The sequence below is a fragment of the Trichoplusia ni genome, chromosome 14, assembly GCF_003590095.1.
Source record: "Trichoplusia ni isolate ovarian cell line Hi5 chromosome 14, tn1, whole genome shotgun sequence".
Classification (NCBI taxonomy): Eukaryota; Metazoa; Arthropoda; class Insecta; order Lepidoptera; family Noctuidae; genus Trichoplusia; species Trichoplusia ni.
The window spans coordinates 2,751,670-2,777,586 of record NC_039491.1 but is presented as its reverse complement, the minus strand read 5'-3'; the positions used below and the strand labels follow the sequence as shown (position 1 = coordinate 2,777,586).

Genomic DNA, 25,917 nt, shown 5'->3' with positions numbered 1-25,917 from the left:
ACTTTTGACTATATAGGTATAGTCTAATGTAATCTGTAAACATGGATTCTTTAGATTAGGTTATAATGGATAATGACTAGATACAGTATAGAATATTTTTACTACATTAGTTAAGCGCGAGTTGGACTGCGATGACGAGGTGTCCGTACAAATAAATTCAAACATTGGATGAGTAGGTACCACTCTCGGTCATCCGATAAACACTCATCAATTATGAACATATTAACCGTTTCTTAGCTAACTTGTTATGGTGGCAATAGACATACCTTATCTATGAAAATTTCAATTATATAGGTATTATGGTTTATGAGATACAACCCGGTAGACCCACAGTCAGATGGCAAAACAACTGAAGTTTTATGATGGATTTTTTTATTTACCCCTAACAATATAAATCGTAACTTTTAAACGGCTTTCAAATGACATATATAATTTAAATTTCTGTTTTGAACGCCATCATAGTGTTATCTGACTACACTAACAAATCACGGCTATGTTAAACGTTGTTAACAACATTAACCCTTAGAATAAACTCCGCTTTCCTAAGTCAATGCAAATTATGATTCGGTTACCAAACACCGAAGCGTCGAAGATTTTCAGGACACAGGCGGTACTCGCCCGAAACTTAGCGTAATGCTATTTACAAAAGCGCTTAAACTCTTGTTAAGGATGACTAGTAATAGTCCCCCTTTATCTTAAACTTTTGAGGTAGAATCTTATGAATAGATAATGGTTAGGTTAGGTTATATAGTGTATGACTGGTCTTGTGTAGTAGTTAGTGGCTCGTATTGCTGTACCAGAGGTCGCAGGTTCAATTCCTACTTAGGACACAATATGTTTGCGTGGTGAGTACGATTGTGTGATCTGTGTTCGGTGTAATTTATCTTTTATATTTGTTTATTCAGAATATGTATGTAACTATGATTTTCAGATGCTGAGTATACTCATAATACAAGCATTGCTTAGTTTGAGAGCAGTGTGGGAAAGTTGTGAAATATTATATCCTATAATTAGGTATTTAGCGCAAAATATGACTACGCTGTAATATCTAAGTACTTGTTATGAAACAACGTTTTAGTTTCAAATAAATGCGACTTTCCAATAGTAGCGTATCTCTCTGTCATCGATTCTGTGAGCTTTGTTTTATACGGTCCCTCCCAGTTAGGACCTGTCAACTTTGAAGCTACTGTTTTATACTAGTGAGAAAGGAAGTTTTCATTGTTGTTAACTATTAACTTAAAAATCAAGAATGTGGAATGTGATTGAATCGTTTTGTTGCGATAATTGAATTTGAAGTTTCAAAAAATAATTATGTGTAAGTAATATTCAAACCATAGGCATTAAATTGGGTGTCATTGTGCGTGATTTGTATGTTTGTGAAATCCTCAGCAACATATGGATTCACTTAGTGTGGAGGTCACAAAATAAATGCTACAATACATTAAACCAAAATGAATATTGCATAGTCAAACTAAAAGAAAATGTTTTCCCGTAATCCAAATTACAAAAACCCACAGTCAAAATTCCAGTTCAGATCTAATTATACAACAAAATAACTGTTTGAATGATATCGGGCGTGAGAGCTGATGTTGTATCCGTGCCGTATTGATCTCGGTCCGGTTCCCGCCATGATTCACGCTACTGACAGCCGACTCAGCGCAAATCACGCTCAAATGTACGTACAATATCAGCTTCGTATTTCAGAGACTGCACCTGAATGCTGCTATGGTATTGTTAAACTTTGTATGAAGTTACGTTTTGTACTAAATGGTACTCCTTACAGGTTGAAATACGTTTAATATTTTATTTTTTTCCTTTTGACAATGCATACATGATAAAGTATAATGAAATAAACACATACACCTCTCTCGTTGTCTGTGTGTCTGTAAGCAAATCTTGCAAGTTGAATTTGATACGCTACCTGGTTATCGATTAAACTGTTTTTTCGGCAACGTAAAACTTACCTAAATATTGTGTGGTAACGCGATATAATAATAGACAAAGAGCTCCGTTAAAAGCACCATCGAGTTAAGATTCATTTAAATTGACAAAAAAAAAAAACAATCCGAAAGCTTGTTTTAAGCTAATATAAATTGTGGTTATATATTTAGTAAACGATTAATTTGCTGGAAATGAAAAGAGGTAATTACTTTTAGATGTGCTTTTAATATCTACGTTGGGATATTAAAAAAATCAAAAGTAATCTGGAATTTGATTTTTTTTCGGTATGACACCTCACCGGCACTCAAGTTATACGCAATACAAGCTTTGATCTTACCACGGAATAATCAGAATAAACCCACTGTACTATGCAATTGATGATCAACCCATATCAAAATATACATACGTAGATATACCTAACATTACCTAGGTAAGTACAGCATCCTCAATTTGCATATTATATAGTGTGGTCTGTCGTGTCAAATCGCAATAACCAGAGGTCGCACAACCATAAATCAAATTAATAGAGTCATGTGCATACAATGAACAATGCTCGCGTGATGTCATTGCCAAATATAGCGAACGAATTGATACTGTCCGACACATTCGTGAATACGTTCTATGAAATTGGAATTTGTATATGTTCTGTATCAATTTTAATATACTCGAATGTTTTTAATTATCGAATGTTTACAAGAAAGACGTGTTGCGGATTGGTTTTTGTTTCTTTTTGTCTCTACATTCCTGTGTGCAATAACAAGGACGGCATAATACTTAGGAAGTGTGTTTTTAATCTGTGTCGTTCTTGAGTATCGAACGCATCTCGTTGTACTGTCATTTTGAGTATTCAGACGGGCGCACAGTTTCCCAAATTGTATTGCTTAACATTTGCGAACCATAATAATGAAGTATAACATAAATGAGGATACTATGAAAATGCTTCCAATACTTTTCTGATAAAAACGGTAAACTATATGTATAGTCTTAATTATTTTAACAACTCAACTTAAAATTGTGGGAAAATTAAATCCTCACAAAATCCCCCTTTATGAAACTCCGCACTCATTATTTCGACGCCTCTAAGTACCGGACAGTTAAAATGGCTGACCTATGAAACTGGATTTTCATATTTGAAGTTCCATTTCGCTTCGTTAACTTCAAATTTATCAGGTAACTGAATAGCTGAAAAATCAGTTTAATTGCTCACCGACTCGTAGTTGTAACCCTCGGAGCTTTCGATGCCGTAATTATAGACGAAATGTGCCTGAAAATATTCTACAAGATAACGAAGGAATTTTGATGATGTATTTAATCATTCTATAGTACTGTAAGGTTTTCAAGATAAACTGTTGTTGATAAAGTATGGCGTTGTTTTATTCTGTGCAAAAGCGAAAGAATGAAAGCTTAAGAAAGTTTTCCAAGAGCTGGCGTTAATTACAGATGCGTTTTATTTTGAAAATAGACAACAGTTGCTTCTTATCGATGTTCAGTATAACCCTAGTGCTTGTACGGTAACGGTGTTTGATTCCCTTTCTTTAAGACTATCTGAGAGGATGGGCTTTAATAACATAACTAACACAAATACCTCGCAATTATTATGCTAATCACCACTTGCCTACCAAAATCAAATTATAAAACATTTTTTTGTTTTTGGACACTGTCGAAACGTTAACATTAATTTTTCTAATTGCGTTTTCTCTTCTACCACACTAGCACTAATTAAAGCGCTTACCAAACAGTACTGAGAGAACCAACTATTATGTTACATATAACGTATAATAATTATAAGGACGGAACACAGGAAATGTCAAATGACCCAGCTTAATAACCTAGTTACGGTCGAATGTGGCTTTAATAAATCTTCAATTGGCATGTGACATATCCGTAAAGTCTTTTGGCAAGATATAAAATGTATAGAGAGATATATCCCTCTATGTGTTTGTGCCGCGGCTGTCAATACTCTGTGAGTCAGTATATTTATCATCCCTAGGGTGTAGTCCGAAAATATAAATATGTGGCTCTTCAGATCAGCTGCTTCACATACGTGGTAAGATAATGTTGAATAACGACAAACGAATATAGTATTAAAAAAGAAGTTCCTTTTTTAATATTTTCATGCTTTTTTTCTTCATACCTCAACATAAATGAATAAACAAAGGAATAAAAATATTATTTGTTCAAATTAATTTTTTGGGTAAAAAATGGGCATTAAAAGACGTTAACCAGTCCGAATTAAGAAGATAAAGTTCTGATAGCAAAATTCAGACTTAACTGCTAACCAACAATAAATGCTCGTAAAAACATCAAAACACAACCGAGTGCCAGAAAATACTCGCGTGAAACGTTGAATGCTGAACAAAGGTTGTTTTATTGTCCAATAGGTTTATTGGCAGTCCCCCGAGTGGGTGTGAAAAGGACATTTCATTTTGTAAATCAAGCTACAGAGAATGTTTAAGAGATAATAAAATAAAAAGTTAGTGCCTCCCGTTCCAGTGGATATCGTGTTGTTCGGTCTGAGTTAGTTCCGACATTAGCCGCTTATGTTTGTTTGGATAAAGGGTGGAATTGTGTTGCTGCAGACTGTTTAATACTTTTATAGCTTAAATAAATTGTTTTAAAGCTTTAGCATTCTACGAAAACGAAACGACAAAACGGTTATAGAATTAATCATTGCAGTTAAGACTTTGTACCCACTACTTGAAAAGTATGTAATTTTTTTATATTGATACGTACACTTTATTCAACAGCAAATAAATCTTTAAGTACATTTATAATATCTCTGTCTCTCTTTACATAAAAGTTATCGATTCATTTTCCATCAGCGACAACCACTGCGATAAAGTACGAGATCGGAACTTGATATCTCATCAGAGGTTCTTATTATCTTTGGATAATTAAAAGCTGTAGTCAATAATATTGTTCTTCTTTATTTTGCCTTGGATACCAAGAAAATGTCAAGAAGTGCATCGCACAATACGCTATCGATGACATCTGTGACTTTCTATTACATGAACTAGTTCATGTTCAGCGATTTTATTATTGGCAATCGGTTATGCGAATGATAGGAATTCAAGCAGTTCTATGAGAAGCTATTACAGAATATTATAAAATATACTGTCTTTACAAAACTAAGTGTAAACTACTTATTAGTAGCAGTATAGTTCATTTGATTACGTAGTGTGTGCCGTGGCTCTTCATTACTATTGGTCTAAGAGCCCGTGGACGCCAGACCTACGTTATTTTATAAAAGCTGAAAGTTTATCAGCGTATGCTCCCAACATAGGTAAGAACAATGGTCGATTATGGAGTTTGGGTCATGGTGGCTTTGGCAGATAAACGGTACTAACGGGCTCTTACTCTATATAATTTGGTTATAACCAATAGTTTTGGAGAGGAGGCATATTTTTCTTTTAAGTGAAGTCAAAAATTTCTTTTACCAATTTTGTTTGTAAAAGTCCTTCCGTATAATTATAATATCACTTAATCTGTACAGGTTTAATCATAGTCATCCGTTAGTGGTTTAGCGTTCCCGAAATAGCGTACGCACGACGCCGACGCGGCACAAAGGTTATCCGGGATCGATGGCGATGAATGTCCACTCCATCCATAATATTTATATATTACGACGTTACGTACCAACAATACAATACATCTATGTACAGTCGGCAACAAAGGTCTGTGCGAATACAATCTTATTTACAAAGAGTCAGTATAAATAAATAATTTCAATGTTAACTTGCATTACATGTACCTCGTAGCTTCAAAAATGTATGGTGTTTTAATTATTTGTATAAACATTTGCATGTCTTAAAAGAACAAAATGTATATATGGCATTAATTTATACCAACCAAGTCCATTTACCTACATTTTACGCAAATGAATTATTACTATTATTATTCAACAATTTTAGTGCCTAGTGTCCTATTTATAACTAAACTAGCTGTTGCCAGCGACTTCGTCCCCGTGGCGTGGGTAGAAGAAATAAGTTATGATTTATACCTGCCCTATTTTTTCACATTTTCCATTGTATCTTCGCTCCTATTAGTCGCAGCGTGATGGTTTATAGCCTAAAGCCTTCCTCGATGAATGGTCTATTCAACATAAAAATAATTTTTCAATTCGGACCAGTAGTTTCTGAGATTAGCGCGTTCAAACAAACAAACAAACTCTTCAGCTTTATATATTAGTATAGATTAGGTGTCAAGAGTAATTCCTTACATAGCACAACAGATACTTACTCATCGATTTTTTGGGTACTGTGGTTTTGTTTGCGGACTTTTTATGCTGACTGTACATTAATATAAGCTTTATACGAGCATAATGTGATCGGTATAACTCCCTTACATTTACTTTTGTGATTTATTTTGTCTCAAGTCAACAGATTTCGTAAATTTATTTTAATAAATCCTTATTACTAAGAAACAGTAATATAGAGAACAGAAACAGTTTTATTAAAATCCTCTAATTAACATTCTTTATTAATTACGTTATGTCAAAAAGTTTGCTTATTTATTTGTACATAAAATTAGAAGTTTTTGATTGATATGCTAATGAAAACCTTGTTTCTAAGCTAGTTGTCAGCTCCTTGGGAAAATTGGTACATTTTTAGTCAAACAATTCAACTATGGAACAATTACAAATAATAACAATTATAGTAGGTACTTTGTGAGAACTAAACTACTACTGAATTAATCCAACATCAATTTGTCAATAAAAAATAAAACACGATTCAAAATTACACAGCTTTTTTAAGTATAATACTTATGCACCGATTTAAATCTATAATTTTGTCGAGTGTTCGTCAGCTAAAGCCTTCATTTTCCTTTCAGCAATGTCCGATACTGCGTTTGATAGCATCCATTAAGTTTAATGAAACTGTGTGATGTGAAGCTACAATTTTGGGATTCACATTTCTATAGGAACTACATGACTAGGTGATATTGAAACTATTTTACTAAAACTTTTTTGTTTGAGTGTCAATGCGAAGCTGCACTCAATTTTAATTTGATATGCAATGCGATATTGTCAAATCTAGTACAGGTCGTGTATGTATAGTTTATGACAGAGTTATGTGTTGTTTGCTTTGTGACATCCAAAAATGTATATAACTTGTTTTGCACACTTACGTAATGCTAGTACATATTAAGACCCAAAATTCTATAGTTATGATTTTAATAAATGTCCTTCATGTACCGTCCTAGTTTAATGAATAATAATGGATACGTTTTTTTTCTTTGTCTAGAAAATATTTATTGATATAATTACAGTGGACGTCGTACGCCGTCACTTCATGTATAAATTTTGAGGACCTGTTACGTCACAAGGGGTTTCTTGATACATATCCAGTCATGATTCCTATTAAAACTAAATAAAACCTAAAAACTCAGCCATTTTTTCAACTACTGCTCAAAGGCACCTTTGCATTTGTACTGTAATATTTCATCCTTCTTTTGTTAATTGTAAAAGTTAATTAAATATAAATAAAATAAAAACAGTATTATCACATAGCTTTGTAGCTGAAAAGATACTGCAGCAATCAAATTGAAATATACAAATGAACGTGTCATTGGGCTTAACGCTATAGAATAAAAGCTCAGCCTTTAGTCTGGATTAACTGAATGCAACAGATGTCAGAGTAGGTACTATCAGTTGGCCCCAGGCCTGACTCAGCTAGTTTGAAATATATCGAGTTTATTAACAACTGAGAGTTCCATTGCTCGCTAACAAGCTGAAGAGCTAACTTTTTATACACTGTGACGCAGCGAGCGCGAATAATCGCATTTAATTTATTTGGCACATTTGCAGGTGACTATTTTGTTAAAAAGTCATCCTCTACTACATTAGTCGTAGTTATGACGATGTTTGTTTTAATATGAGGTATGTATAGGTACGCTTTTCAGAAGATCGATGAAGCTTCAACTTACCTACAAACTAAATAAATCTATCGTAACTTATCTATCTTCTTGATTTGATTTGTTTAATTGTTTGTAAAATTCAACGACTTTTTTCTCTTAAAATCTTTGCCCGCTAGACATGCCTTTGTGGCCAAGTTTATTTAACGTAGATACACAAAAAAACAATGGCGTCTGCGACTGGGATTAGTAAATCTCCAATTATAATGACTGGCCAGCTGTGAAAACTGATTCTAGGATAGCAACCTTGCTTGACCTAATTTGAGAGAGGTTTGGTCTATGTTATGTTTAATTATCGTATGTAGAGCACTGTTTTGATAATCTAGGCAGAATACATAACCAGCCACATCGGTTGCAGGTTTTATTTTATGGTTATAAAGTAGCTAAAATTATTTTTTTATGCTGTCCGCACATTTATTTAAATAGACTTTCACAAGCTACTGAAGAATACCATAAACAGTAAATTAAACCATTGCTAAGATATGGTTCAGAATTTAAAATCGATAAGCTGTAAAATTACTAGTCTCATTATAGAACAGACTTCAATTTATCGTCGATTCATTAACGCCATCAAGTAAATTAAGCCAAGCAATATTGTTTCCATATTTTATTCAAGGAAACTCTTAGGAGGAACTTAATTTATAAATCCTTTGCTAAGTTCTAAACACTATTTGTTCTCGTTTCTGAACTTAATCTTACAAACAGGAAACTAATAAGAAACTTGGCTGCTATCTCACCGGTGCTGGCGTAAACACGTTATATTCGACTTTCTGCGCGACAAACAAAGGCTAGGGGCCAACTACTACCACTTAAAGACCGGTTATAAATGTTGTGGAAGAGAGACAACGCTTTACACAGCTTCGTTCGCTGTCCCGTTCCACACCAGCAACAGTATAACTCTAAGAGACAGTGGTAGTTCTCCAAATCTATAGGTTCTTCAGAAACTCCAGTAATGTTCGGTGAAGTGGTTCCCTTATTTATGTGACTAGGTATATTGATTAGCGGCTTCTAGGTAAGAAGATTAACTTTGACCACGTCGTTCTATTCATTGCGTGGTGTATAAATTTCAGGAATGAAGGTTTGTGTCTAAAACTGTCTGAAAACTAGCTATCTTCAAGATGACCTACACACTACATACTATCCATATTTTTTTAAGGTTTAACCCTGTGACGTGAGTTTGACTTGCACTGAACAAGTTTTATCATTCTTTAATTATACTATCAAACTATTTTTTGTACGTTCTCGTAACTCACGTGTAATGGAAAACTAGTTCACAATGCATATTAAATGTTCTAGGTATTGATGCGAGCAATCCTGATTGCTTAACATGTTAATTTAAATGTATGCAATCGTTCGGAGAACTGAAATTCAATGTATTAGGTAATTAGGTTCGATTGGAAAGTTAATAGAAATACAGTCGTAGACACTATTATAAAATTATCATTTAAAATGTTCAAAAAATATTCATTCATTTTATAGAAATTCACCTGTTGTTAAAATAATGTCCGTCTATAAAACTTTATGACATCATGAAATTGGACAATCAGATTTATAAACGGCTCCATTATCAAGTTTAAAACAGTTGACATAAATTTACGACTACCGACACAACTGAAACAAACTCGGAACGTCTTCTGTCCGTACTTTTAGAATCGTTTTAACTTTGAATATTTGGACAAAACGAGCAAGTACCGCGAACCAAGCGAATATGTCGTACATTTTAAGGAATAACTCTTGGGTGGAGTTTGGGATGCTATTCGAATCTTACCTCAACTATAATTCTTTGCAGATGCAAAATACATTATGTATCATATATTACTGTCATTGAAAGGAAAATTGGCCTTAGGGCCGAAAAAGAAACGTTTTAAGAACATTAGGGAGTGTACCGAGATTGCTAGCTTAACAGAGCTTTGTTGCCGAGCTACCGATAAGAGTACTACAATAAACTTACTGGCCTTTCAAGAGTCACCGGTAGCAGAAGAAGTTATTTTTATAGAAATAAATATCTTGTATCCCTTACTAAAATCTTATATTAATTTCTCCTAATTACATTAGCTTTAACTGGACAAATTAATTGTTCGTTCAAAGGGTGTTTTACTGAAACAAAAATGTAGTAACAGATTACCGTGCAGTGCTTTTAAATCTGTAGAGCTTGGCTAAAAGCTTTTATGGTATGAGTGTGGTACCTATTCAAGCAGTATTCCGTATGGTAAAAGTCCGATACAGAATGCAGACTCGTATTAGAATTGGCGATATTGATTCACTCCCATCGCACCAATATTATTGTGTATGTTATTTTGATTTTTTCATAATTTCAGCTAACACAACTATTCTAAAATTACAAATGGTTTTTATACTGGCCATACTAGGTCATGTAAGAAATAAAACATTTATTATTAAAAGAATAGCACATTTATTACGTTGAGTAGTGTACAATACATTATGGCACTTCGTTGCGCATTATTATTATCACTTAAAATTAATTACTGCTAAATTATTATAAATATGAAAAACAACGTATAAAATACTGGTTATACTGACACGGAATCTCATTTGGAACGTATTACAACGAACGGGGAACCTTCGATGTGGTGCTGTAGGGACCTAGAGATACTCTACTAAGCTACAATAAAATGTCGTTAAGCCTCATGCTGTAGCTGTCACTTTACAGTAGATACAGTAGCGACAGTTATACATTTTAGAATGGCTTAAAGTCTATGAGCATTATGCAAGCCATGTATGTTGTGGTGTACCTCACAGTTGTTTGGAAGGTGCACAGTGTTACAACTGCCAGTGGCTTGAAGAATTTAGTCGCGTGTCAGTTAGAGCTCGGCTTATAAGTAGAGTATGTCCGTGGGCCTTGAGGCCCAAAATATCCCTGCAGTACTGCGTAGTCGAGCGTCTCATCTCCTCCCCTCCACGTCCTCCAGATCACGTATCTAAATTTGATATAGTCCCGAGCGTATAGTTGAAGTCTACCCGTGTTCCCTGGTGTATCTGTCGAGGTCCCTGCAGGCGGTGCAGCAGTAGTTCCTGAAGGGGGTGACCTGGCAGTGTCGCCGCAGCTGCTCGGAGTCGAACAGCTCGCAGTACTGCGTGGCGTCGCGCGGCGGGCAGGCGGCGGGGGAGGGGGGGGCCCGGCGGGGGCACGCGCGCACGCGGCAGCGCCTGTGACGCTCGCGCGGCTTCGGCCCGCAGAGGTGCGGCTCGGGGGAGGGACACACTAGCGGCCGGCGAGATACTCCGCGACCACATGTTGTTGAACACTGGAACAACGATTAATATGTGAGGTAGTTGACTTCAACATCTTCGACGCCTCTAGGCCTATAGGCGCTGAAGATGTCTTACGAAAATGAATGGCAGTTTCGATTATAATTATGGATTTTTTTGTCAGTAAAAATTATTTATTTACCTACTTGCAAGAAATTAGCATTGCATATACGGTGCATCAAATATAGGGTGCCTGATATCGGCGTATCCTGTATACGCTCAGTCTCATGATTGTGAAGGATCACGTAAAACATGGACCGTCAATCCATTTCGGATCACGGTCACGGAATGCGCAGAAAAAAAAGAATTTCGAGATTGAGTGTGCACGGTACGGCTCCATAGTTAAAGATTTGCAAAGTGTAAAAGGAAATGTTTTGAAAATGGTCGAGCATGCTTTTTTTTATTGTTAATGAAAACGACCGGATGGGTTTTCACTTGACTTTGATTTCATTTTTAACGTCATAAGATAGGCATGCAACGCTGTGGTCACGTAAACAATATCTATTCGACAAGTTTCCTTGATAGCTACTTTGTACTAAATGTAAAATATTCTAACTTCATCTGTATAAACTAGGCTACTCATAGCTTCATGACTTTTTCATGAAACGTTCATTTACATTTATATACGGCCTCTACATGTTAACGCTTGGTTACTTTGGGCCTTATTGTTGGCAGCATTTATGTACATATTTACTGAGAAAAAATCCGGAATTTGTTTCACAGGAGGCCCTAGAGACGCGTTGCTAACGTACGGTATATTTGCGCATCCAAATATCAGCGCTCTAGAGACTACATTTCGATGCTTGAACATACAAGAAAAATACATTTAAATCTGTGTGTTCAATCTATATCTCTTGTTTCAAATTATAAAGATCCGTTGAGATGAAGAATCGGTATTGTAAAAGAAGAACGAACCACCTTTGCTAATTTTATGAAAATGAATTCAGTCCTTCATCCGATTGATATTTTTATGTTACCTCGGTCCAGGGCATCTCTCGCCAGTACACTGGGCAGGGCAGTCGGTTGCAAGCTTGTTGCGTTTCAGGTTTCTGTGAGGGACACAGCGATGGGGACACGCTGTTCTTTATTAGTTCTCTTCTTGAAGAAGTGCTGTAAAGGAAATCAATTTCAAAACCTAGCGGTTATCTTTTTGACTTATCTTCTTAAGGAAAGGTTTTTGTGAGGAAGATAATGTAAAGTCCTGTAAATCAATAAAACATAAAGTTTGAGCTACTTGGCTTGTTCCGTAGATATATGATTATTTGTAAATCGAAAGGCATTTGTGAAATCTGGACTGCGAATAGATACTTAAACTGCTTATAAAATTACAGGCTTGTGAACGTCCTTCAATTAGTCAATCTGTATAAAATAATGTATTAACCCGAACCTGGTTTGACTAAAACCAGACCGTGATATCATTTAGGGAAAATACCGTCATGTGCCTGTCATGTCATGTGGAAAATGTATTCATAGCACGTGTAAAATGTTAGCTAAAATGTGTAGCATATCGTACCTAGCGTTAACAGGCACGCAGTACAGCTGCCTTTGTTGCAGGCCGTCGGCGCCGCACGTCGCGCTGCACTCCTCCCACTCGCCGCCCGCCCACGCGAACTCACAGCTGAACAACGTCACCAATTAATAACCTTAATTATTAATATTATGATCTTTTATAAAATACAGAAATAAAAGTTTCCTGGAAATACGAAATCTTTCTTTCTTATGTCCATCAACCGCTTTCGGAAATACATTATCAATTTTAGACAAAAAGCTTCAGCTTTTAAAACCTTAGAAGTGATGTTGCTTTGGTAAAATAAATATTTTTACAAAGATAAATTTCCGAAACAATGTTTCTTTTGTTTCATCAAATTAAGTTGTTCTATTTATGTAGCACTTGTTTAACAGGGACATAAAGTACATCTAGACGTCTGGTCCATGTGCGACACTAATTATTTGCCAGCTACAGTCGTAATGTGACACGAACATTCTCGAGAACTGGGTCAGACAGATACCTGTGTAGTTCGGTATTTCCACTTCAGTCCGAAATTCGCTACGACACAAGGTTGTGGTAGAACTTACAGTTAGCTTGTAAGTAAGTACCTACTGCCATTTACTCTGACGGGAATGTACGTGGCGAAGAAAATTTCGGGACGGATGATATTTCAATCAAAGCTCTGGCTTCCGAAAAGGACGCCGAGGAATTTAGATGGAATCAATATCGTTAAGGGTCCTTGCCTTCCATTAATATAAAGTAAGTAGGTCGGCTAATCGGTGATTCTTGGGTTCTTCCACGCTTACTTAGCTCAAGAAAAATACTTTCTTTTTAGATTGAAATATTTGTATTTTTGTAAGAGCCACAATCGGATTAGATGTGTAATATCTATAGCATTGCAGTTACTGTCTATTATAGAATAGTTTCTCCAAAAAACCTGTCAAGTTTACAGTATTAAAATGTTCAATATCAAATATCTTTAGGTATTTTGAATAGCGATTCAACGAAATTAAAATTAACAATTCCAAGAACATTAATTGTTCTCGTATAGATTGTTGGTATTCACAGAGCTGTTATATCGTTGTATGTATTTCACAATGCACCAGTTGTTGTGTATTATGATATTAATCTTCCCGTTACCGCAGTAGCCTAACGACTTTGTGGCGTGTTGGCTCTAATGCCCTGTGCATCATATGAATAAGCAAGACCTTGCATCGATTGGACGGTAACTTACTAAACGGTAAACATTTGTTGGTAGTTTGTTGAATTTTTGATAATATGACTTGATATTGAGCGGTCTTTAACAGAAAATGTCTTATTTTATACATAAAAAGAGTTACAGTTTAGTAGGTATATGTAGTCACGCTTAAAATTTTATCGTGATCCTTATTAGATTTACTTCTATCCATACTCAATACACACACATGGTGTATATGTACAAATTTAGGAGCACCAATCATGGAAACAACAATAGAAATCTTTTCAATATTAGGAAACCCTCTTGACACCTGAAAACGGATAATAAGCCTTTTGACTGCCCCACTGCTGGGTTCCTCTCTCCATATAACATTGGTCAGCTACAAGAGCTAGGTTAAGTACCTGTGTACATTGCAGGCTTCGAACATGACTGGCGCGCACTTGTGGTCGCGCAGACAGCGCGGGCGCACCACGCGGAACCCGCCGCCGCACGACGACGAACACGGCCCGCGCTCTGTCGACCATCTGATAATGACACAGAATTTTCTTTTGTAATGTATTTATTGACGATTCGATAAAGCATGCAACAAGGCTGACAAGGGTCTATGATCGGTCCACAAGATGACGTGTTGTTCGTTGTAGGTTACTTACATAGTAAGTGAAAAAAAATTGCCATGTAAAGTCTTTAGTACAAGACTAAGATTGATAGTTATAACACTAGTTTCAACTTAATCTTATCTTTGAAGATAAAACATATTTTTAGAACCATCTTCAGACGTCTTGTTGTCACTGCGTCGCAAAATAAACACAAGTAGCAAATATGAGAGATAATAGGTGTAACAGCGTGCTGCGCATCAACTTTATGTACAAGGCATGTAGCCAGTGTTGTGTAAAACAGATTTATACATAATTTATAGCCCAACAAAGGCACAGCGTGACCTTTAAAGGGTGAAAGTGTTTGATCGAAGTTGTTTGAAGTGCCTCTATCTGTGCGCTGTGCATGTATCTATGTGGCAGAATATTGTTTACGCTGATGTGTTAGGCTAAAGTGATAAATTATGAAAACCATTATCCCTACTTAATTCACAGTTTTTGATATTGGTTTCATGTTTTAGTTGATAGAATCAATATTAGAATATGTAGCCTTTACTGAATTACTTTCGTAATGCGAACACCTAAAGTTAATTGCAAATGTGTTTGATATATAATACCTATAAATTTAATAAGACTTGGGATGAAAAATATAGGTACTTTCTAGGACTTATTAATGATTCACAGAAGCCTGTATGAAATGTCTCATTTTCTCATTATAAATAACACTTCTTCCAAAACAACTTCATACAAAGGGTATGAATCTTCAAATACCGAATAACAACAGCGAAGTTAAAGTAAAGAATAAGTTATTGTCAGATAAAGGGAACTTGTAGTGGAACTTTTCAAGTATACATGAAACTTGTTACAATACAAACATTTGTAGAAAGGCTCAATCCAAAGTTAGGAGACAATGTCTATTGTTGGAGGAGCGATACTCTAAACCACATCATAATATGTGATTTATGTCAGTGTAAATCATGGAAGAGTTTCAAAAGTTATGACTACTCAACAGCTGTTATGCGACAGTTTACTTGTATGTATGTCACATTATTGTCATGGCTATAGAAGCAACCCCTTTACAAATGTACGCATTGTATAATATATGTTTCGTCGTCTTATTTTTGAAAAGTTAATAATGGGAGATAAGAAAACTTGCTCTACAATATAAAGCTTCTTCAAATATTGCTTTAACGAATAAATAAAGTTTTTTAAGAACTTCTACGCTCGAATAATATGGCTATGCGATTCCGGTGCCTTAGTGGATGCGACTCAGCAAAAGTACGAGTCGAGAAACTTCTAGTTTCCACGTGAGCAGATTTCTTAAGAATTGAGGAGCTTGCAGACGGTCCACAATCGTGCCCCTTTTTTACGATGAACATTCACTATAAATATTTTTCAGTACAGTGCACATGGGCTAAATGAAAGTATTTGCTATAGAGCACTATGTTACAACACTTAAAGCATCGCCTTAGTTTGGACGAAGTAGCAAAGTTTACGTGTTTATTAATAACAAGACGATGAAAACGGATTTGTTAATAGCGACACGAACTATAAAAAGTATTTCGTGTTCTGTGTACTAAGTCAAAACAAAACACATTTATAAGACAGAGGAAAAATAACAAAGCATATGCACGGGGCATGTGTACAGCGTGAGCACGTCTAATGAGTACTAAGTTTAGTAATTAGAGGAACTTTTAATTGCCAAGTTTCTGGTTATTGTTGAAGAACTGTTTACAACGCGACGAAAACATAATGTTATAATTTTCAAACAGTCGAAATACTAATATAAATATCGATGTGATACCTAATAATTGACTTCAAAGAAATAAAGGTAGGTATACATATGTCCTTAATGGAAATACACAGTCACCGTCGAATTGGAAATATTTACTGAACCTTAACTGTATTCTCGAAAGTCACAAAGTCTTATACAAATCAGGAATGGAGACATATTGGAAAAAGAATTTCCCGAGACGCCCGCTACGGACAGACAAAGGTAACTTTTGTTTTACTTAGCGTACTACTGAAGTATTGGAGAAACGCGAGCGGATTCGGAAGGCTGGAAGTTTATAAAATACATTAACGTAGCTTGTTCCTCAGCGATACGGGAGGGATTTGTTCAACTTGTACGTTTCAACATGAGCCTGCTTCGCGTATCTATTCAGCGAAGCTTATGAAAGTCCTATTTAGCAGTTCTTAAGTGTTATTAGATGAATAACATTTTGTGTGTATTCAGTAAACCTACAATACTCAAACATATTTTAAATTGTTTTTCGACTACATAAAGGTTTGCACAAATGTTTTAATAAGGATAGTCCTTAATAATTTGTTGTCGTAATGGTGGGAAAGTTGAAGGTGATTCAATTCGCGAAATCATTTTAGTATGAATCATGTTTTTAAGGTTTTCTTAGTTTCGATTTCGGTTTTCGGTTTCCGTAGTCTAAGTGCTCAATTACCTGATTTCCATCGGCCTGGTGCGGCTGGCTGGGGTGCTGTAGTTGACTGACACTTCTACTGAGACTGACTTGCCTGACATCGCTGGATGCTCAGCTATTGCCTGTATCAAACAAATATAGTAAATAGCAATGTTTAGGTACATGAATATAAATGTTAATAGACATTTTAGTAGCTCTTAATATTGAAAACATTTTGACAATTTATGTCAGCACCAAAGTGGAAAGCGCAAATAGCTGTAAAGTGTTAAAAAGCTTGATTCTCATTTGCTTATGAATACCTCGCTTTGAAATAATAATTAAAATGTTAGACGAAAGCTCTGTTGACTTAAAATAGCAATGTAACTTGAACAAAAGTCAATAATGGATTCCAATATTTAAAAAATAGCGAGATATTTCTGTTACTTAAAATGTTAGAAACCTATTACTCAGGAAATTATTTAAGAATTCATTTTAATGAGAGTAGAACGTAGATAATCACACGTAGCCTTTTATTTGCGATTTTAAAACAATACAAATGAAAAGAGAGTAGAGAGGTCGTACTTATTCCAAGTATTAACAGAAAGGCGAGCTCTTAATTTCGTCAACCTATACAACTTTTGTGTTAGAAAGCATTTGTCCTAACCCGCACTCGTTTACGAGAACTGTAAACGTTCTAAAAACCCTTTAAATAAAACATAATAAAGAAAAATGAGATATAAAGTGGAGTGAGTTCCCAATTAAGTTTGGCGGCGCAGTTGAAAGCGTCGCTGAATAATTAACCGGCCGCGGATGTTGCCGACCCTTATCATTCAATGTTTGTTTCGCTTCGTTACACTTTTCATAGTTTATTCCTTTTTGTATTACGTGTGCTTGAGTTTCACGTTCGCTAGATTAAATATTTTGTACATGATTTTGAATTAAGCCGCGTTAGTTTCGAATACATGAGTGGTGGGGTTTACTTGTTCTTATGAATTAATTATGAATGGTTACGGTGTAAGTGGGGCTAAATACTGGTGTTAATTATGTTATTTATTATTTGTAGACTTTAGCTATGAGTGTGGTGTCACGTCTGATTCGAGTACGTAAAACACAAACGTGTTATTGCCATTCTGAGACCGTATTTAATGACATGATCATGTGTATTGATTTATTTCATTCAAACTTTACAATTACTATTAATAAAACATGGTATTTGAAGTTTAAAGTTAGTATGTTCACGATACATATCTCCAAAATGAAAATATCGAAACAAATATTGATATAGACTTAAATTCCGATATGCATTTCCTTGGCCTGATTTTGTTTTATTAGTCCATATAGAGAATCCATATTCCCTATTTCAATAGTAAAATCAAGTCTGCGCCAGCAATACACTTTTCCTTTTTATTGCACAGAGGACGTATTCAGCGGGGCTAACGTAGAGGGATAAATCCGTCATAATCCAGACTACACGAGCGTACTTTATTCCTAGTAAATTAGAAGCGAACGCTTTTCAAAGTACCCGATTAATAATAAGCTGGAAATCCTACAAAGTTGTGCGGCCAACGTGCAAGGTTATCTAGTTCCACTAGACTTGGATCTTAATTAACTCCACGTGTTCCATTCAAGTGTACTTAAAATCTCATTAACTGTGTTTACTTTAAATAAAAATAGTTTCTCATTTAAAGAATAGAATACCGTTTTCCGTTGCAAATGCTTTAAGACGTTCGATATTTTCCAAAAAATGTTATAAAAAGGAAAAGTTAGTCTAAAAAGCTACTGTGATGTCTACGTCAAAGTTCGTAACGAGAACTTTTTGCAGCAAAGTTTTGAAGACAAGAGCTATTGGAAGACTCACCAATATCATTAAGTCGGTCTGCAGGCGGGACTCAGATGAAATGAAGACATCTGTGTCGGTCTGTGTCCACCGCAGCAGGGTCCCTGCGGCGACCACCGAGCCCTCGGACCCCGAGCCTTCCTTAATATCTATAACATTACTATCCACTTCTATAATCTGGAGGTTTTGAGGTACATTGGGGTCGTACTTCAGGTACTTGTCTTGCTTGATATCGTAAGGTTTGGAGTGTCTCCGCAATTCTAGCACTTGTTTGTCTTTTCGTCGTTCCCGTAAGGCGATGTTTAGTGGTACGGGGGTGGCGATGTGTACTGACAGCTGGTGAGCATCGTGTGGGATCATCGTCATGCGACTCCAACCTGGAGATAGATTCATAAGTTTAATTATATCACTTTCCCAATGAAATCCTTTTAAAGATTTTTTTACATTAAGGGAGAGGCTTTTTATTATGTATCCACGTCATTTATGACACAATCCCATTTGTGATAGATTTTTACGACTGATTCTTTGTAAAAGAGAATCAGCCGTAAAATAACAATTTATTTAACAAAACTATACATTTTCGTTGACTACAAAACCTGCAACAATTAATATGCAATAACCGTCACATCCAAACAAAATCAATGATGTAACGTTATTCAATTCTATACTAATAAACCATGTTTCTGTTCGTCTTTTCATAATACTTGAAAGTCATCTTAGTCCGATGTCGTTAGGTAACTTCTTTTACTGACTGATCTTTAAAATGAAATGTAAGTAAATGGCAAGACTTTCCACGTTTCCTAGAAAACGTTCACTCGCTTCCTGAATTCGAGCGTCTCCTTATAAAATTGAGCTTAAACTTCGTTTAACTTAATGCACACTGAACAATGGCAGTGGAAGTTTTTAATTACCCCGTCGATTAAATCTGAATAGTCCACTCAAGCAGACTCGTTTTCTTCTTTGACTAAGTGACAATTTACTTTAATTTCGACTTTAAGTGAGTTAAAATTGCTTAAAGGACTTAGTTTTAATTAATATAATATGATGATCCATTAGAACTATCGTTAGTACCTATAATAATCTTAACAATTGAACAACTCCAAAACATGGCTGTGAAATCGTTGAGATTGTGAAACACTCCAACAGAAACATAAAGGATATTACCATTCTTTTCGTTTTATTTGTGTTTAATCTTTTAACTGTTTCCGCTCGCTAAAGGACTATTCAACTGATTTGGCTTATTGTGAATTTAAAACGCATGTCAATGAGTAGGAAATTTTTACGAGAGTGTTTAGTGAGTTAATATATGACCTGTTCCCAGTGTTCTTGTGTAAATATGAGTGTTGTTGTTGCAGTAGCCGTCGGGACACCAGTTGCAAATGGTGTCTGATGAGTTGCACTGTCCCTTCACGCAGGTTCCCTGGAGGTATCAGGAGTTGGTTAATAAAGTTTGAAATCATTTCAGAAGTATTTAACGATTATGATGCTTGAGGATAGTTACAAATGATGGGTATAATTCGTTTGTCGAAGGCAGAATGTGTGTTACAAAAAACACTGTGCCAACACTGAAGTAAAAGTGTTTTCAAGCTTTTTTATAAAAAAAAAAACACTCAGATCATACTTTAAAAGTTTTAAGCCACAATATTTAGTGGCATACTCAAATTAAATGTGTTTAAATTATTGAAAAAATGTCACATACCTGAAAACAGACATCGTAAGGTCTATTGTAGCTACATGACGTGCCATCAGGCAGTGATCCAAAATTAGAGGGTCCTCCTCCACCATAGTCAACGCACCAGATTTCACACTCTTGGGTTTCTGCAATAAAACACATACGTTAAATTTTCTTATGACAAAAGAAAATAGGAAAGTTCTATTTTCTACAATAAGCCACATATGCAGTAACATTGCCAATAACATTCAGCGTGAGCGGACCATATGTTGACAAATATGTAAAGATACTGCATTCAATAATATATTCTAGCCATTATTTTTGATCACTGAACTCTCAATATATTATTGAGTGTGCAGCTTGTCTAAGTACATGTTCCTCATTATCAACAAAATCAGTTTCTGCTCTTTTCTAGACAAAGGAATCTTCAAATTTGCCACACAATACTACAAACTGAAAGCTTTTTTAAACTAGTAATTGAAGACACTTGAAGAGTAATGAGAGGATGAAACGCAACATATTCATAATCCTAGTCGTGCAAAGCTTTTGTAACGTCGGGAGAGAATATCATGTCTTAAATTCCGACGCTTCGCAATAGTCTTGTTTATTCTTTATTTTCTATCCAACATAAAAGTGGAAACGATGTTCACTAATGATCTCCTCAGGAAAAAATGAATACTTTGCTTGCGATAATAATTTTGTACAACTTTTTCGTTCGGAGAGTTCGTGAAGATTATTACAGCTTTTTATTATGTCGTGAAACACGGGTGAGAATTTACAGGAATTTACTTTCAATATTTTCAAATATTCAAATATTTTTTTCAATTTTCGATTGAATTTTAACAAAATACTCGAACAGTAGTTTTTGCCCGACGGCCTTAAAGACATTCAATCTTTAGTTACACAGTTTTAGAAAAAGGCTTTGCATAGATAAACTTATTTCCTTTTTCTTGGCAAATATGAAAATAGCCATCTGACATGACGTTTAATAATATTTGATTGGATAGATGTCACTGGCAAGAGACACGGGACCGATAGGGGGCAAAGAAATAAACAAAATATCGGTACATAGTGGAGCTTTTACAACAGGGTTCTGTGTGTACATTTTGGGTACGAAAACCTAAAAATATGGACTAATGTGTAAACCATGACCAATATTAAATTCTGATACACTTTGCCATCGTCATTAATAACCACTTCTCTTTTTAAATACAAAACAGCTGATAAACCTCTAACTAATCATCTTCCTCGCATTTTCCCAACTACATATGTTGGGGTTGGCTTCCAGTCTAATCGGATGGAGGGAAGGTACCTGTGTTTTATAAAGAGCGACAAACCTAGTTACCTAGGGAACACGATATACCTTAGTCAGACCAGTTGTTAGGCTCTGACTACCCAGAACGACTGTCAAAGATGCATTAATACAGCCGAAAAATAGTAACCAGTACTTTTATTCTAACAAGTGAGTGGAACCCCTAACTACATGATAGCACTCACGGTTGGGATGCACGTAGGGTATGAACCGGTTGTGTTGCCGCAGACAGAGGTCGGCGCGCGGGTCCCGCGTCGCGGCGCACGCGGCGCCCGCCCAGCACGTGCGCACCTGCGAGCCCGCGCCCTCACACGCGCTCTCCGATATCATGCTGAGAGACGAACATGGTGAGGGATCAAAATTAAAATGATGCGGAGTAAGGTCGTTTGGGAAAATACTCTGTATAGGCTTCCTGTTTATTGAAAGGGGAGAAAAGGCTGCGGAAGGGAACTAGGAAATGAAAGAGTATAAGATTCAATAAATCTCACATATATCTCCACCAGTCATGCAATCTTTTTGCGACTTGTGGCAAAAAAAAACATATTTTTAGCCTTGTACAAGCCTTTAAATTAAGAAGAAGAAGATAACTTCGTTGTGCGTCTGTTTACCCGTTGTATGGGCTAACAGTTAGAGTATCGGATTTTTATGTTTTTTCAATGCATGATCTTTATTTTTGCTTCAGTTAGCGATTTCTTTTAGCCTTGCTTTGGAAGGCAGTAGAATATACAGATATCAATTTGTTTGTGTTATACATGACCCACAAATTAATTGTGGTTACACAAGAACTTGCTGAGTTTTCCCTGTCACTTACCCTTTATACCGGCACCGGCGCACACGCGAGCGCAGCCCATACCCGCAGTCCGCACTGCACTTGCTCCATGCCCCCCACTCGCTCCACTCCGGCCTCTCTTCCCTGTCCAGGGTGTTATCCACTTCAGTGTTCTTCCTATCAGCTTCTGTCTGGATCACATGGCCTGGCATCGGTTCACATATCCGGTCTACGCACCACTGTAATAACAATTTAGATTTTATATGTCGTTTTCTAAGAACCAGTCTTACCTATAAACTTAATAACATTTGGGATGAGTCTCGTATCATGTAATAAACACGGTGAAGATACTCCAAAATTGTAATAAATAATTTATTTATGCCGCGAGTTCCTTAAGTAATATAACGTAAGTTATTATTTATTAAGATCTAAGCTTTAATCTCTCACGTAGCAAGAGATAAAAGCCAAAAACCTTACTATCAAATATTTATAAGATTAGTCAAAGTAGAGTGGCTTGGCTTTGTTGGGGAACCACATTTCAACATCAATGTTAAGTTTACTTATAAAGATAACTGCAAAATGGAAAAACAGCATCTTTCTTTTCTTGTAATAAGTAGGTATTTGAATGTAATTATTCGCATTTTTATTTTAACAAGTACATAATTACATAATTATTTCATTGAAAGATTATTTTGTGGAAAACATCATCATTCCCCTGTCCTTATCCCAATTATTTTATTTGGGGTCGGCGCAACATGTCATCTTCTTCCATACCTTTCTATCGGCCGTCATCTCACAAGAAACACTCTTTACAGCCATATCGTCTGTCATACAATTAATCCATCGTTTCTTTGGTCGTCCTCTTCCCCTTTATCCACCCAAATCCATGCTTAACGCCTTCCTCACCACATGATTTTCATTCCTCATTTTGTGGAAAACATAATCATTAAAATATACTCATGAATGTGTCTAGGCAAGCTATTATTTTCTTTTAGAACAATAACAAGACACAAGTAAATTACTATTCTGCTGTTTTTATGAAGTCTGAAAGCGGCTTTATTATAAGCAGATTAGAAAGTCCGACGGCTCTGAAGGGCAATTTAACATCACATTTTGAATCTACTCTGGATTTTCAGGTTTAAAAAAGTAGTCGGTTTGTTTAAGCTTACTTACTATATTCGTAAACATAATAATTTTCTATGGTAAGTCAGCTTGTGATTACACGCCTAGTTAAAGAATTACGAAATTCCGAGACGAACCTCTTAGCGCGTTCCTTAATAAAGCTAATTAGTTTTCAAGAGTTCAATGACAGATCTTCGTATCGTCGATAAAACAGGCCGATTTTAAATAAAATGGGTGCGTCTTCATTGAAGTGTCCTCGGATTGAAATTGGTTTTAAATTGTCATTGAATTTTGAATTGGCATGAAAGCGCTCTAGGAGTGCTGTGTTATTTCACCACTTTGTACAATAGTAGGTTCGTCGGCGTCGGTATTTATCTGGCGGTGCCAGCACTCGTCATTTGCATAGCTTGAAAAACATATTCACAAAGGATTTCATTGAATTTATGCGCGCACACGTGCCCTCCGTTTGCGAGCGGCGATGGAATCCCTAGTAAGGTATGCGATAACGTTACGCGAGCACGAATGCCATGCTCTATCGCGCCACTTTTCGTTAAACATTATTTTAATATAATTTTAAAATGTAGTTCAATCACAAAAAATACCCACATGTCAGTGGAATATTATTATTACTATTCTTTTTGTTTTTATTAAATATTTTTCACTCTACTTATAGACTATTTACCTTGTTGTGTCCGCAGGGTGTGCCCTCCAGAGGCGGTGCTCGCTTAGAACGGCAGACGTGAGGCATGGCGCGATGTGCGCACCACAGCCGGGAGCACGCCGCACGGACCTTCACTGACTTGCACACCGAGAAACTGAACAATATAATACATTATTAAATATACATGAGCTTTACTGAATACTGAAATTTAACAGAAATAAGAGGTCCTGAATCTAAACTGGTTTAAAAAATGCTAATTGTTGAAAAGTTATATTATTACAAGCACAATTTGAAAATAAAATTAACGACATTACAATAATATTTTTCAAAAGCTTAACTTTTTTTCTAACTAAAGCTTTATATAAAGACATTTTCATACAAACGAAAATATCAAAACAACATCGATAATAATACAATTCTCATTTACCAAATATTTGGTCGAGTATGATTTGATGAAACGTTTGTTTAATAAGCTGAATACCGAATACGGCCAAATATTCGAGCGATCTCGATATCGAATGGTTAAATTAGCGGATAGCATTTGAACAGGGTACAGTCGGCCGCAAACTGTGGATTAATGAGAATTACGAAAATAGACTCTATTTCGATTGATTGAAGAAGGAATTAATGTGAAGTTTGCAAGTCATGTGCGGTCGTCTGTATGTCCTGGCTACAGATTAGTGACGTAATGCAAAAACCGCGAGTTTGGTTGATCTATCTGAGCTGCGGAGTCTGTGGATTACAGTACTAATCAAACGCGGTAGACCGTTTACCAGAGATCTATTAGGATTGACAGATACAGATTTATCCGTTTAAACCACGTTTAAGCAGTAGCCACAACACACGTCTATAATGATGAGTAAATTCCGATTTGTTGGAAGTATTGATGTCGAATACAAAAATGAGCTAAATTATAAACTTATATATCACAAACTTAAAAAAAATGTATTGTAAAAGCTTAAATTAGCTTTTGAAAGTTGTTTTAATATTTTGATCCGATGATGTTACAAATTTAGAAAACCAAACTACATTATTTAATAAACATATCGATGTTTACGTAATTACGATGAGATACATAATTCAGTAACTGAACGATATTCATAGAACGTATTTTAATAAAACGTGCTTTACAGAGATTACCAAAAGACCCCATATTTCGCTCACATTATATGAACGAAAAATGAGGTTTTGTCAGTCATACAACGATTTCATTGAACGAGATGATAGGCAGTAGATACACTCATCATTATGCATTGAAAATGTTTTATAATAATATATTTATCGTACTTTTACCGTATCTGCCTGGGTTCGAATTAAAGAGGCCTAGATATTGAAGAGGCAAGCTTATTTCAAAGCAATGAATATTTATTCGGCTAGGACCCAAGGACGATAAAACATTAGGCTCTAACTTAATTAAATTGCGTAGATACTATGGGAAATTATATAATTACAGGGAAAATTGTATAACGAATGCTATCGCAGAATCACTTTCACAAGTTCTCTAAGGAGAATTACGGTTAGCGTTAACGATGTTTTCATACTGTTGTTACGTAATAATAAAAATAAACCGAAAACAATTTACGATTGAGGGTTTTCTCGATTGTGTAAAACCCTGAGCTTTGCTAAACAGATTGAAACAATAAACGTAATCAGATTTACATTGTATAAATAAAGCAATTTTACGGTTCATTAAAGCATATAAAATCCCAACGCTGGTAATTGGCGA

At 35.7% G+C, this 25,917-nt stretch overlaps 1 protein-coding gene across 1 annotated transcript in view; it reads right to left on the bottom strand.

The window, feature by feature from the left end:
* Positions 1-10,254: 10,254 nt before the first annotated feature.
* Positions 10,255-25,917, bottom strand: part of LOC113500501 (A disintegrin and metalloproteinase with thrombospondin motifs 3-like) — a 41,661-nt gene continuing 25,998 nt past the window's right edge. Inside the window, exons 7-17 of the mRNA XM_026881326.1 lie at positions 24,213-24,345; positions 22,451-22,647; positions 21,825-21,970; positions 20,355-20,473; positions 19,967-20,075; positions 18,677-19,032; positions 16,861-16,961; positions 14,213-14,335; positions 12,638-12,742; positions 12,102-12,234; positions 10,255-11,120 (exon numbers count right to left, since the gene is read on the bottom strand). Coding sequence (XP_026737127.1) covers positions 10,830-11,120; positions 12,102-12,234; positions 12,638-12,742; positions 14,213-14,335; positions 16,861-16,961; positions 18,677-19,032; positions 19,967-20,075; positions 20,355-20,473; positions 21,825-21,970; positions 22,451-22,647; positions 24,213-24,345 — 1,813 coding nt within the window. The 3' untranslated portion in view covers positions 10,255-10,829. The remainder of the gene's footprint in view (positions 11,121-12,101; positions 12,235-12,637; positions 12,743-14,212; positions 14,336-16,860; positions 16,962-18,676; positions 19,033-19,966; positions 20,076-20,354; positions 20,474-21,824; positions 21,971-22,450; positions 22,648-24,212; positions 24,346-25,917) is intronic.